Source organism: Terrapene carolina, unplaced genomic scaffold, assembly GCF_002925995.2.
Source record: "Terrapene carolina triunguis isolate 2854851 unplaced genomic scaffold, T_m_triunguis-2.0 Scaffold210, whole genome shotgun sequence".
NCBI classification, from domain to species: domain Eukaryota; kingdom Metazoa; phylum Chordata; order Testudines; family Emydidae; genus Terrapene; species Terrapene triunguis.
In genome coordinates this window covers 27,215,198-27,229,987 of record NW_020664561.1, presented here as the reverse complement: position 1 = coordinate 27,229,987, position 14,790 = coordinate 27,215,198, and the positions used below count along the sequence as shown (strand labels likewise).

The following is a 14,790-nucleotide window of genomic DNA, read 5'->3' as shown; positions in this document are numbered from 1 at the left end:
ACACTTAACATAACTTGAAAGGCTTCTTATAGTGACAGTACTCTGAATTAAATGTATTGACAATTAGTTTTTAGAATCTCTAAATGTATTTATCCTGACAGGCATCCAGTGAAGCAAGACTCTGTAGAGTCACAACTGAAGCGGGTTGATGCCACCAGAGTAGATGCAGATGATATCGTTGAAAAAATATTGCAGAGTCAAGACTTCAGTTTAGACTCCAGTGCAGAAGGTATATATGGGGAAAACAAGTAAAAACTTGAAAAGATGACGTACAGTACAGTAGAGACCCAAATGCACTAATTTAATGAACATCCCCCCCCCAGCTCCTACTCCCAGTGCGGGTAGGGTGTGTTTATAGACCATTCCAGGAAAACTCCTGGCTGCTGCTGTCTCCTGAGAGGCGGCAAAGGTTGCTGGGCTTTGTGCCCCTGGGGCTCATCACTTTAACTAAGTCTGTGCAGAAAAGGGCAGGGGCAATCCTACAAGAAAATTGCCTTCCCTGAAGCACAGCTTATTATGATTGGGTCCCAGTTGTTTTCAGATGCAAACGTTTTTAAATATAGTTTACAAAGTTCATGGATTTTAAAATGTTTTTTAAAAAGATTCTTTAGAGAATATTTGTTTGGCAACATTGATGGTGTCATATTTAAACATGTTAACTTCTTTCCTTTGTAGAAGAAGGGCTGAGATTATTTGTGGGCCCTGGGGGGAGTACTTCTTTTGGAAGTCATCATCTACCCAATAGGTATGTAGTTTGAACCATTAATACTTGTTAAGTATCAGTTAGCAAAAGCATATTGTACTAGGTTTTTATGAATATTTTGTTTCTGATATATGCCAGTTCCATTTTCTCAATGAATCAGATGATATGGATAATACAAGGCAACATTTTCAAACCTGGATGCTTAAAGTTAAGTTCCTAAATCCATATTTAGGCACCCAGAGGTGCTGAACATTTGGGAGCTGGGGTTGCTCAGCATCTTGGAAGTGACCTGAATTTCAGTCTGGGTATCTGAATATGTATTCAAAAGCCTAACTGTAAGCATCCAGGTTTGAAAATGTTGGCCTTATAGACTTCCTCTGGGTCTAATTATTCCGTAGGCTAATTGCTCTCAGGAGGCCTTTTTCCTGTCAGTCTTGACTATTTTTTTAGTATCTAAACTCTCTGATATTTTCCTGATACTCAATTTGTTTTTCCCTTCAATTTAATCCCACAGCTGCTACTCTTATTTCGATATACTTAATCTTTTTTCTCTGTGTTTTCATCCTTCAAATATTTGTAAATTCTGAGACGTACCCTTCCTGCTTCTTTCATTTTTGATCTCTCAAGCAGACTATACAGATATAGGTTTCAGAGTGGTAGCCATGCTAGTCTGTATCAGCAAAAACAACGAGGAGTCCTTGTGGCACTTTAGAGACTAACAAATTTATTTGGGCATTAAGCTTTCGTGGGCTAAAACCCACTTCATCAGATGCATGGAGTGGAACATACAGTAGGGAGATTTAAATACACAGCACATGAAAGGACAGGAGTTGCCTTTCCAAGTGGAGGGTCAATGCTAACGAGCCAATTTAATTTAAGTTGGAAGTAGGCAATTCTCAATAGTTGACAAGAAAGGGTGGAAATCACTTTTGTAGTGTTAATGAACCAATGTAAACAAGGTGGCCCGTTTCAAACAGTTGACAAGAAGGTGTGAGTATTTAGCAAGGGGAAATTAGTTTTTGTAAAAACAACTAGGAGTACTTGTGGCACCTTAAACTAAATCAATTTGTTAGTCTCTCTGTAGTGACCCATCCACTCCCAGTCTCTATTCAGGCCTAATTTGATGGTGTCCAGTTTGCAAATTAATTCCAGTTCTGCAGTTTCTCATTGGAGTCTGTACTTTGAAGTCTGTTGTTGAGTGACCAGGGAGATTGAAGTGTTCTCCTACTGGTTTTTGAACATTATAATTCCTGATGTCAGATTTGTGTCCACTTATTCTTTTGTGTAGAGACTGTCCGGTTTGGCCAATGTACATGGCAGAGGGGCATTGCTGGCACATGATGGCATATATCACATTGGTAGATGTGCAGGTGAACGAGACCCTGATGGTATGGCTGATGTGGTTAGGTCATATGATGGTGTCCCTTGAATAGATATGTGGACATAGTTGGCACTGGGGTTTGTTGCAGGGTTTGGTTCCTGGGTTAGTGTTTTTGTTGTGCACACACCACACAAGTGACAGTGTGCTCTGTAAAGGGGGAAGGCAGCAAGAGACTTAATTCTGTGTCTAAGGGCTACCTGGTCCTGCAGTTCAGAACTGTGAATTGCAGTGCATGCTAGCATGCTGCCTTCTAATTGCCCTGTTTGGACACTGGTGGCATGAACTAAAAGGTAATTTGCATTAACATAATCCTGTTTGAAAGAGGGCTGTGTTCATGTGAACTAGCAACCTTTTAGTTCATACCAGCAGTATCCACGCAGGATAACTAGAGCTCAACAATTCGGTGCATGCTGCAATTCACACTCCATAGTCTGCACTGTGGGTCTGTGTAGACATAGTCAAAGACTAATTCATGACTCCATCCAATTATTGACTACAGGTGCCTCCTTGTAACCAGATTGAGGGAACTGATGCTTTTATTTCTTCTCTGGTAAATAATACAACTTTACTGGCTTTGTGAGACTTAAGTGTTTTTTAAACAATAGGCCATACATAACCACTGTGTACTAGGGAAATATCATCTGTTGTACTTGCCTGAAAATATAAATATATTATAATATATAAATGAAAACAATTATTGATCAATGCCATGATAAGGCATTTTCTAACCTGCATGTTCTGCTGTTGTACTATAACAGTTTTATACATTTAAATAGACATCTGAAAACACTTTTCATTTTTTTCTCTGAATTTTTAAGCAAACAAAAATTCCATTGTTCTATATTCAGTATTAGTTAGTATCTTCCATTTAAGTTAGAACTGAAAACTTATTTTGCATTATTTTTTCAGGGTAGGATCCGGAGCATATGAGCAAGTGGTGATTAAACGCTAGAACAGCAGGACTTGAACAGAAGAATAGTAGTAGAGTTCCTCCATGGATAATTAAGAGGTGTTCATTTAATCCCAACAGTTATCAAAGTTGATGTGATGAGAGAGACTCTTTCAAGAGGCCAACTCACATTTGGTCTGAATTGTCTGAGTACCTCCTGCTCATAAAAGATCCTTCATGTCTACAGTGGTATAAAGGCAATTTTTAGTATCTATGCCTTGTACAAGTGTATAACCATTGTTGTGACTGTTACCTAATGTTAGTGGATTACTTGCTTTTGTAATTTACGTGTAAAACATCTTGTGGAAACCTGATAAATGGTGTCTACTTGAATATAGTTTTATATAGAAGTTCATTAGTGATGACGATGTGTTCTGTTTGCAACTTGGCTTTCAGAAGAAGCCCCTTAGAAAAAAATTAGTCTTAGATTAATCTAGTTCAAAACTTAAATTCTACCATTAGAAATAATTCTTCATAAGTAACTTTTAAAATATTACTTGCCATTTCAGTGCTATAATGGCTAATTCCTTCTATCAGGCCATAATTAATATAAAATGGGGTTAATGTTTCCAAGAAAACAACTTAGTTGTGCTTTAAGATGTCCTATTATTTGTTTCAGTAATATTAAACTTGTAAATGCATTGAGCATAATTAACTGTAAGGTTGAGTAGCAGATGGTAGAGACAAATATATAAAAGCAAAATACAAGTGACTAGGTCTAATAACATCAGACAATATGTGTTGCTACTTGTAAATAAAATCTGGTGGCTTAAGTGCATCAGTATGACTTCTGGCCCTATGTAAATGACAAAATATATTTAAAATTTCACATCAGAATTACCAAATCACAGTAAAGCACTCAACAAGCTGGTCTTGTATGCCTGAGGATATTATGAATTTATGGTTTGGGGTATAAAACTTTAATCTCCGTAAGTGAGATTCAGCTGTCTAAACAAAAAGTAAAGCTTCTTCCAAATGTGATTTCAATAACACATGAACCTTAAAGTTCAATGGAAGATAGTGTCAGGTGAAAAGTAGTCAGCAGCTTAACACCACTGTGAACACGTTTTTCTAGCTTAGACTACCCAACTGCGAAGGGTTATCTCTTACAGCTGAAGGTGCCTTGTTCCTGCGGATGGGAGATGGGGAGGGAAGGATAGATTACCAAATGAAGCTTTTAAGAATAAATGGACATCTAGACTAACTATTGCCAATATAATTTACTAACAGAAGCACTTTATATAGTATACATGCACTCTGCAGTCTGAAAAATCAATCTCTGGGCAAAGGCCTCACATTTTTTGTGTAGAATCACTAACAGCTTCACTATCTGTCCATTGTTACACTTTGAGGCATGAAACATTTTGACCAAAATGTACTGTACTTTAACTTGCACAAATGGAATGGCTTGGTCTAAAATGTATTAGTTTTAGCAAAAGGTGAGAATTAAAGATCTTTTAACAAAAGCATTGTTTTGCTGACAGCTGTAAAAGTATTTGCTTATTTTTTTAAAAAAGATTTCTGGTGGAATGACAATCTAACAGTTGAGGTTTAGATGTACTAAACCTGCTGTTTAGATGTATTTTAGTACTAAATTGCAGTAGAAAACCTAGTTTTGCTGAAAATTAGCCATACAGTTTACCAATATGATCAGATAGGTTTGAATGAATCAAAACAATATTGTGGCCATTTTATTCTTTAACACTCTGAAGGTTTCAAATTCTTCTCTGAATCAATTGGTATTTAGGTTCCTTCTCTGGAAGTAAAATTTGAAGTCTTAATTCTTAGGCTGTATTAAGAAAATTTTGTTTTACATGGTTTTTAATAGGTTTTACTTTTTCGTAAGTGTATAGTATAAACTGTTCATTATTGAACTCAATGTTTTATTTATATTAGCTTAAAGGAAACCTTAGAGTTCAAACTTTGTTGAATACTGTTAGATAAGAGCTATTTCTTCTTAATTATGGTATTTAAAAGAAGTATTTTTCTATTTCCCATTGCTTGTGTAATTTTTTTAATTTGGACTGTTCTAATGGGTAAAACGTATTAAATACAATTTGTTTGTAATAACTGCAGTTAGAGTGAGATTGTGGGGGAGATGACAAAATGCTTACAAGAAATGTAAAAATGATCCTTTCATAAAAAAGTTGCCATTAGTGTGTGTTTACATCGTACAGCTAAAACATGCCAGTTTCTGTTTTCCAAATTTTTGAATAGAAAGTATTGATAAGGTTACTGGGTTTAAGTTAAAGCTGAGAAACCATAGCAACAAAGTATGAAGGGTGTTTTTATGAAATAGACAAAACTTTCTGCAGTACTAAATTGTTTATGGAGAGTGATGGAGCCTAAGAGCACCAATGCTAGCTTTATAGCTCATTCTAAGGGGCACACGACTTCAAAAGGGGCCTGTTTTTTCCCTGAAACTTAAGGATGTTGGTTTTGTACACACTGATTTAAACTGACTTTTACTCCTATAAAACTATCCATAATTTGCTTGTTGCCACAACCCAGTAACTCTAATTTTTAAATGCTTCTAGTTTGTTTGCAATCTCTTTATATGCAAGGTGCCTAATATCACATCTTGCTATTTCATCCTCTTTAGCATACTATGCTTTTTTTAAAAAGTTAAATCGATGAATCCAGTCCTTCAGCTAATGTTATTTGATAGACATTTACCAGACTTTATTAAAAATGTACAACTGTAAAAGACCATTTTTTAAGCACAAAAAGCAGAACTTGAAGTGTCCTTAAAGAATTTGAGGAATAGGAGCTGGCTGCTACTGATTCTTTTCTTCAAATAATGTAATCCATATTTTAATAATATAAAATGCATATTTACAATTCACAGTTTATAAGGGCAGAAGCTAACCCCATAATGTTGCTATTTAGAGGAAAATAAGTTTGTGATTCCAAAGAGCAGGTTGGTTTCAGATAATTTATTTAAAATACTCAGGATAGACATTTCTAGTTAATCTAGTAACCAAAAATGCCCCTCTTGTCCCTCTGGCTTTCCTAATGTTATTTCAGTAGAACTGCTTCATTCAGCAACAAGTGCCATTGTCCGTTAGTTCAGAGGAATCTTGAACATTTGGAATTTTCCATAAAACCTAGAAAATTGTTGAAAAATGTAGTTTTGATTGCATTGATATCAATGGGTCCAGCATTTGGTTGAGGTACAGCATGAGTTACTACAGATTGATGTGTTGATTCAGTGCCTGGGAGCTGAAATAACATTCAGCATCATTAATCATGTAGTGTACAAAAAGCACGGGTTTTAGTTATAACAATACAAGTATTTAAGCCCTTTGTATCCTCTGGTTTCCATACCTAATTTTGACAACTATTCATGCAAAGTCCATTATGTCCCCCAGCAGGATTTTTTGCACATTGAGTAATAAGCTATTTGTACTCTGTTTCAGTGTGAAGAAATTAAGCCGTAATTACCTCTCCCTTCGCGTTGCAAATTTTTGCATTTTTATGTCACTTATTACTATTGCAGCAAGCTGTGTAACTGAAAGCCAAACTGCATATATAACTTGCAAATGTGGTTTTATTTACTCCCAAATTGGATTTTGGTGCATGTCTTGACAAAACTTGTCAAAAACAAGAAAGTCATTAGATGGTGACAGGCTGAAATTATTATTATTATTTTTTTACTTGTGGAAAAATGGGTAATTAAAGGCTGCCTTGTTTAAAATTCAATTGTACGAACACTTGTGTAGTATCTTACCTGGTAAATTCAACTTTTAATTCTGTTTTCAAGTACACAGATAACTAAAGCCTATGCAGTAGGCAGTTTGTGTAGCTTGGTTGAAGTCATTTGTCCTCCGGCCACATAAGATCTTGTAGGGGGGAAACATTTGTATGTAAGTCAAAATTTGAATAAATCTCCATTGTATTTTGTTGGTTTATTGTTCACACTTAACAAAACTCTCCATGAAGTGATTCCTTAAGTATGTCTCTTGTACTTGGAGAATGACCTTCATATTTAGGTACAGTACTTACTTGTGTAAACTGTATTATAGTGAAATCTAGGGAGACTGACATAGTAAAATCTGTTTTTCTAATAAAATGTAAAATTTGTAATGTAAAAATGGCCTCATGTAGACAATTAAAAATCATGTCTTCAGCTTGGAATGTGTTTTTTAAAAACAAGTGCTTGTTGAGATTAAAAGAATCTAGTCTAAAAGTAAGGAAAAATGTAGATCTTCTTTCTTGGGAAGGACTACTAGAAAACCTTCTTAATGGTTTTGGGATGGATTCCTGGTGTTCCCTCTTCTGACCAGGAGTAGGTAGATAATTTTGCTTTCTCTCCTGACTCTTTGGGGAAATACACATGTATTACTTGCCCAGAAGAATTCTGTTTGAGGGAGGGGGTTGTTCAAGTATAATCTAATAGGCAAATGAGCATTGCATAATGAGCTGGCTAAATCTCCATCTTATTGGGGCACAGCAAGTTCATTTTAGTGCCAAGCAGGTCACATTAAAGATACACTGTCCCAGGCTGCATTTCTTATATGCACCCCTTTGCCATCTTTAAAAATATATTTAAACTGACTCTTATGATCCCAAATCCCATTGCTCACTACAAAAGAGAGCAGCACCATCTCCACAAATTACTTGGAAAAGTTAGAGCTGTAGAGATGAACGATGACTAAAACTAAGCCCGACTGTTTATGCATACGGTAAGCAGAAATTTATAGTAGGAAAAAACCAAAATTCCCTTTCAAGTAAAGGTACATCAGTAGTTCTTTACCCAGCACTTGACATTCTTCAAGCTCACAACTCAACTTGCTATATTTTTTTTTTAAAACCCTGATACTTTTAAAATCCTTCACATTCCGGACAGAACTCTGTTTAAATTAAATGGTATGAATGGTAAGCAGTTATACTGAAAAGGGGGGGGGAAAAGTGAGAAAGTTTTGTCAAGAAGGGAAAATGAGATGGTAAATTAAAAATCAATCTTTGCTGGATAGATGATAGCTTACTAAAAAAGAGGCAGTTTTAAGCCTAGTGTTTCTTTACCTCTTTCTTATTACTCATTATGACAGCACAGTAACACTATTCTTGAATGTAAAACTCTGGCCCGGTGATAGGACTATAGATAATTAGCACAAATGGCTCGTGAAAATATGCCTGGCTATTTTAGCAATAGGGTCCATTCCATGCTACCCTTGCACAGTGAGGAATTAAGTTACTGCACCATAGTTGGCTATAGAAAATCAAAAACAAATACATCAGTATACTTTTGGATATTAGTAGCAATAAGGAAACTCAAACTCAGATCCTGTTAAGTTTTCTCTCAAGACACATTTGTTTAAATAAAAAAAAAAAAAAACCTTTTAGATTATGGACAGGATTGGTAGTTTGTGTAGTGGGCTTTTAAAAAAAAAAAAACCACTACTGCCTCTGCTTCTGTCCCTTTGTCTTATTTACTCACTCTCTTCCTTGGTGGTGGGGGGGGGTGTGTGATATATATATATATATATATAGTAGGATGTAAAATGATCATTACTATGGTAAGTTTAATTCTGGAGTTAGGGGAGAAAGAGACTACCTTTAAGGAACAAGAAATATGAATGTGTAAACACATTTGTTTGGGGGGGCAAGGAAAAGATGGCTATGGCGGCAGGGAGGGGGAATTTTCCTTCTAATGAAAAAAGGGGGGTAGGAGGGACATGAAATACCAGGTCTTACACCTTAGTACTGAACGCTTACATTTTACTATAACTGCATTCTCAGGTCAGACATGCCACAAATGGATAACATTTATCATCAGGAAGAGTGGGAAGTGATTTATTACTTAACTGGATTTGTGTATTAAACCACACATCCTCATGGCAGAGCCTAGAAAATCTAGTGATTTATATAAATACCTGCACACTAATCCTACCTCCTCCTGGAATTTTTCAGTTAGAGCTAGCAAATACATAGAGGTTTGCACTGCATAGGGCAGCAGATTCTCATGTAGCACCTTTCCATATCAGAGGCAGTAATGAGTAGGATTAGTGAGGGCATCTACTTACATTTTAAGACTCTCTCCTTTTGGGTATAATATAGCTTCTTTTTTGCTGATGTTCTTCAAAAACTACATGACTTTAAATATTGTACACATCTTCAGACCTGTGCATTTTTCTAAATTAACCAATTAAGCTTGGTCCAAAGTGGAAGTTACAGTTGTACGTAAACTTGGTGACTACAAATAAGATTGTTCTTGCATTTGGAAACAGGAATGTCATGTTCAGGGCTCAAACACCTCTTCCTTGCAGATAGTCAATATTCTTCTCTACTCTCTGATGTGTCTAACATTATGTGCTAGCACAAATTTACTCTTTTGGGGAAGGAAATTTTTTTCCTATTTAACTACACAGCTTCCAGGACATTGACTTTGATTTCTGTGGCAGTACAGAAATAAAGCTAAGGATAAAGCATGATTTTCCCATCCATTAGCAGATTCAAAGCAGGTGTAAATTGAGATTGTAATAGGTTTAAATTAATTAAAATTAGGAAGAGACCTATTTTATGATGGTGTAATACTTCCTACTACAAACAGTGATTGTCATAATAGGAATACTATTTAGCTCATATGGTGCTTTCAATCTATAGACCTCAAACCACTTTACAAAGAGGTAAGGATAATAAGAATACAGTATCAAGACAAACTCTTTTAGACAGTCTAACACAGGGGTCGGCAACCTTTCAGAAGTGGTGTGCCAAGTCTTCATTTATTCACTCTAATGTAAGGTTTCGCGTGACAGTAATACATTTTAATGTTTTTAGAAGATCTTTCTATAAGTCTATAATATATAACTAAACTATTATTTACTTTACATACAACAAATGGTTAAGAAAATGTTTAAGAAACTTCATTTAAAATTAAATTAAAATGCAGAGCCCCCCGGACCGGTGGCCAGGACCCGGGCAGTGTGAGTGCCACTGAAAATCAGCTCGTGTGCTGCCTTTGGCATGCGTGCCATAGGTTGCCTACCCTTGGTCTAACATGTGAGTCCCAAACAATGACTGCTAAGAGAAGTGTGCCATCTCCTGGTCAATGACAGTGTCACATGAAGACTGAAATTTTTATTCTGTACACCCCTTTGGCTTCCTCATTTATAGTATTAGGATTGACCTTTTATAGGGCCCAGATTTTAAATTGGTAAGTTATCTAACTGAATGCCTATATTTAAAACATCTAAAATCAAACTTATTATTATGAAGAGTCCTGTTTATCATTACAGGAAATTCTGAGGGAAGGTGTTACTATACTAGAGAACTACACTAGTTTAATTTAAAAATTGCTCTGGTTAAACCAGTACAAACCCCATAATGTAGACCTACCTGAATCAGTTTAACCTTTGCTTATGTCAGTTTAACTCAAATCAGTAAATTACCAACTTAAGCTAAATTAATATAAGACTATGGCTGCACTCCAGCGAGAGCTCTCCTGTTGACTTAATTAATCCACCCTTAACGAAGCAGGGAAGCTAGCTCAGGTCACAGCAGAGATGAGAAGCTACAGCTTACACATCCTGGGTGTCAGCGAGAGCAGATGGACGGGATCAGGAAGATTAACAGCAGCCTCGGGAGAAATTTTGCTGTTTTCTGGGTGGGATGAAGGACAACACCATGAGGGTGTTGCCATCCTTTTGAAGAAGGGAGTGGAGCATTCCCTGCTTTAATGGAAATCTATCAGCAGCAGACTCATGAGAGCCAGATTTAAAGGGAAACACAATAATATCACCATGATTCAGTGTTATGCTCCAACAAATGACCGTGATGAAGAAGTAAAGGACAAATTCTACCTTACACTACAGGCAGCGTTAGAGAGAGTACCACGCCACAACCTAACTATCGTCATGGGAGACCCGAATGCCAAGGTCAGTAAGGACAACACAAACAACGACAGAGCAATGGGAAGACATGGGTGTGGCACTATGATGAAAACGGAGAAAGGCTTGTTGATTTCTGTAATATGAATGACCTAGTCATCGGTGGAACCCTATTTGAACATCGTGAAATTCACAAGCTGACATGGTGTTCTCCAAATGGCAGAGATAAGAACCAGATTGATCATATCATGATCAATGGCAAATGGCGACGCTCACTGACAGATGTGAAGGTGAGAAGGGGTGCAGATGTTGGCAGCAACCACCACCTTGTGACAGCCTCCATCAAGCTAAAAGAGAGAAGTGTGGGACCACCAAACAAGGGACATAGACATTATGATATTGACAAGCTAAAGTCCCTTGAAATACAGAAAGCCTTCATTCTGCAGTTAAAGAACAGGTTTCAAGCACTTGCAGACCTTGATGAAGAGGAGGGGAATGCAGATGAGGAGATCAACAAGAAGTGGGACAAAGTAACAGCAATTTATAAACAGAGCAGTGAAGCCTGTCTAGGCTACAAGCAGAAGAGAAGGAAGGAGTGGATTACACCCGGCACATGGAATGCCATAGAAACCAGATGAGCCCTGAAGAAAAAAGTTTTAGACACAAAATCCCAGAAGTTAAAGGACAAATACCATGAGCAGTACAGCAAGGCACACTGGGAGGTCAAACGTCTTATGAGAGCGGACAAACGGCATTATATTGATAATCTGGCAACACAAGCAGAGGATGCAGCTGCTTGTGGTGAACAAGGAACCGTCTACAAAATGACGTGGCTTATCAGCGGTAAACGGAAGACACCAACAAACACTCATCAGGAACAAACAAGGACAGCTACTAACAACCGAAAAAGAACAAGAAATGTGCTGAACAGAGCATTTCAAAGAATTGCTGAACAGGGAGCCACCTAAAGAGGAAGCAAACATCCAGGAGGCAGAAGAAGATCTTAATATCAATGCAGACACCCCAACTAAGGAAGAGATCATTCAAGCCATTAAATCCTTAAAAAATGGGAAAGCTCCTGGTAAGGATAACTTGAATGCAGAATTGTTCAAGGTAAATCCTAAATTAGCAGCATCTATCCTGGCCCCTCTATTTACATCAGTCTGGGAAAGGGAAAGTGCCAGATGAGTGGACCAATGGGGTTATAGTGAAGATACCAAAGAAAGGAACTCTCAGTGATAACTGGTGTGGTATCAAACTTTTATCTGTGCCAAGCAAAATATTGTGTAAGATCATAGTCCAGCGTATATCAGAGGCAGTTGATAGCGTTCTCAGAAAAGAGCAAGCTGGTTTTCGGAAAGGGCGTGGATGCACAGACCAGATAGATCTACACTCTATGAAACATAATAGAACAGTGCTTAGAATGGCAACGGCAACTCTACATTAATTTCATAGACTTTGAGAAGGCTTTTGATAGCATTCACAGGACCAGCCTATGGCACATTCTGCGGGCATATGGAATTCCTTTCCGTAGAATCAACGTCATCAAAAGCTTCTATTTCAACTTTACATGCAGTGTCGATCAGTGAGCTCAGTTTTGAAGTCAAAACAGGAATACGTCAGGGGTGTGTCATGTCTGCAATCCTCTTCAACATTGCCATCGACTGGGTAATGCAGCATACAACAGAAGACATGCCAAGAGGCATTAAATGGATGCTCTTCTCATCCCTTGAAGACCTGGACATTCCAGATGATGTCGCTCTCCTATCATATATCCAACACCATATACAAGAAAAAACAACTAGACTCAACACATTCAGCCAGCAAATTGGACTGAAAATCAACCGCAATAAGACAGATATCATGACCTTTAATATTGCCTCACCATCACCAGTACGGATAGAGGATTATGTTCTCACCAATGTAGAAACGTTCACGTACTTGGGCAGCACCATCAGCCAGGACGGTGGAACACGCCAGGACATCCGGAACAAAATCAGTAAAGCCAGGAACACCATCAGGAGCTTAAATACAGTCTGGAAATCATCAAAATACAATACCAAAACCAAACTCAAGATTTATCAGAGCTGCGTACTTTCAACACTACTTTCTCATTCCCCAGCATTCTGCACTATAAAGTATGACATGTCCAAACTGTCTTTATTTCATACAACCTGCCTCAGAAAAATCCTCTATCTTTTGGCCCAGAACAAACTCAACCCAAGATCTATTGACACAGTGCAGCCAAGAGGATCTGAGCACCATCATTGCCAGGAGGCATTGGAGATGGATCGGTCATGTGCTTCAGATGGAAACTGATTCCATCAACAGAGTAGCAATAAGATGGACACCTGAAGGCAAGCGAAAATGAAGCCTCCCGAAAACAACATGGCGAAGAGCTGTGGAAGCTGAGCTGAAAAACCTGGGGCACAGCTGGGGAACCATTGAAAGACATGCCAGAAACAGACAGGAGTGGAGGAGCTTCGTCACTGCCCTAAACACCAGAGGCGTAATAGGAACGTGATGATGATGAACGAGCAGCGGTAGCATTGTCGGAGGGAGAAGCTCTCTTGCCAACATAGCACAATCCACACCAGTCCTTACATCAGTGTAACTTACGTCACTCAGGGGGGTGGCTTATCACACTCCTAAGTGACATAAGTGGTATTGTAGACATAGAACCATGGCTTAGGCTATCACTGATTGGCTGTAATAGCTTGGGCAAGTCACATGACTTCACCATGACTCTGAACACTTTTACAAAGAAGCTTACCTGCCTACCTCACTGAGATTTATATGTCTTAACATTTATGAGGTGGTTTGTCTTCCCATGAAAGGCATCACAGAAGCACAATTTATTTGTTCTTGGATTCTTTCTTCTCCCTTTAAGATGTTAACATCCAGTACTAATTCCTAACAGTCAAGATTATAGAAGGAAAAAGTAATCAGTGCTGCTATGTGTAAGTGGAGTTTTTTGGAGGCTATTATAAATCCTTTGGGATAAAGGTAGCCAACCCAATATTCAGAGAGACCAATTTCCAACTGGGTTTACAGAACAAAATGTTAGGGGGTCTGATCTTTTCAAGAAAAGTAAGTGTTTCTATGAGCACCCCTATAATTAGATGTAATGTAACATAATAGTCAAGGCAAATGTTGTTCCAATTCTGCCAGAACCACCTGTTCCTTATTTTAAATGACTAGGTTACAAAGTACACTAAATAAAGAAATACCAACAAGAAAAAACAGAGTGGGGAAGGAAGGAAGGGGGCGGGGGAACAAAAAACCTTAACAGATATAGTAACTGCTAAATGTGCCTTACAGTTCACCACTGAGTTGCACGGATATCTTCAAAAAAATGGCCAAGCTAATGGTACTGAACTCTGCACTAATTAAACAGGCTCATTATTAGCCAAAGAACAGTTTATTTACAAGCTTTGAAGTTCACATGTGTAACATTTAAGGCATTTTACAAGATAACTGTGCAGCCAAAAAAAAATAAACCACCGAGGAAGTAGTTCTAAATAGTTTTTGATTACAAGTTAACATTTAGTAAGCATAGCTGTTTAACAGGGATGAAAAAATTCCACACAAAACAAAGTAAAAGTATCAAGAAGTTATAAAAGCATTTGGAAGGAGGTGGAATGCTTCAAAGCATTTGTTTCTTTCAGAGAAACTCATCCTACTTATAGATTCTGAACCTATCCCTCTGCTCTAAGTTACTGCCTGCCTTTTCTGTCTGCTCTTTCACCATGAATGATTTGAGAGTTGAAGGAGGGCCAGAAGAGACAGGAGCCTCCCCACCCACAGATTCTGAAGGTGGAGCAAAGGTCATCCTCTACGACACTAGTTAGTCTTTACACAGAACTGCTTTACATTTTTGTAAATATCTCACAAACGTTAAGCCTGATCCTGCAGCACTTGCCCCCCC

At 37.7% G+C, this 14,790-nt stretch overlaps 1 protein-coding gene across 3 annotated transcripts in view; it reads left to right on the top strand.

Moving 5' to 3' along the window:
- Window positions 1-4,033, top strand: part of LOC112115847 (protein FAM102B) — a 45,079-nt gene extending 41,046 nt beyond the window's left edge. For 2 of the 3 annotated variants that reach the window (XM_024213042.2, XM_024213044.3), the window contains 3 exons: window positions 75-229; window positions 676-745; window positions 2,994-4,033. In XM_024213042.2, coding sequence (XP_024068810.1) covers window positions 75-229; window positions 676-745; window positions 2,994-3,036 — 268 coding nt within the window. In that variant the 3' untranslated portion in view covers window positions 3,037-4,033. The remainder of the gene's footprint in view (window positions 1-74; window positions 230-675; window positions 746-2,993) is intronic. The other variant, XM_024213043.2, reaches the window with a different exon arrangement.
- Window positions 4,034-14,790: the final 10,757 nt, after the last annotated feature.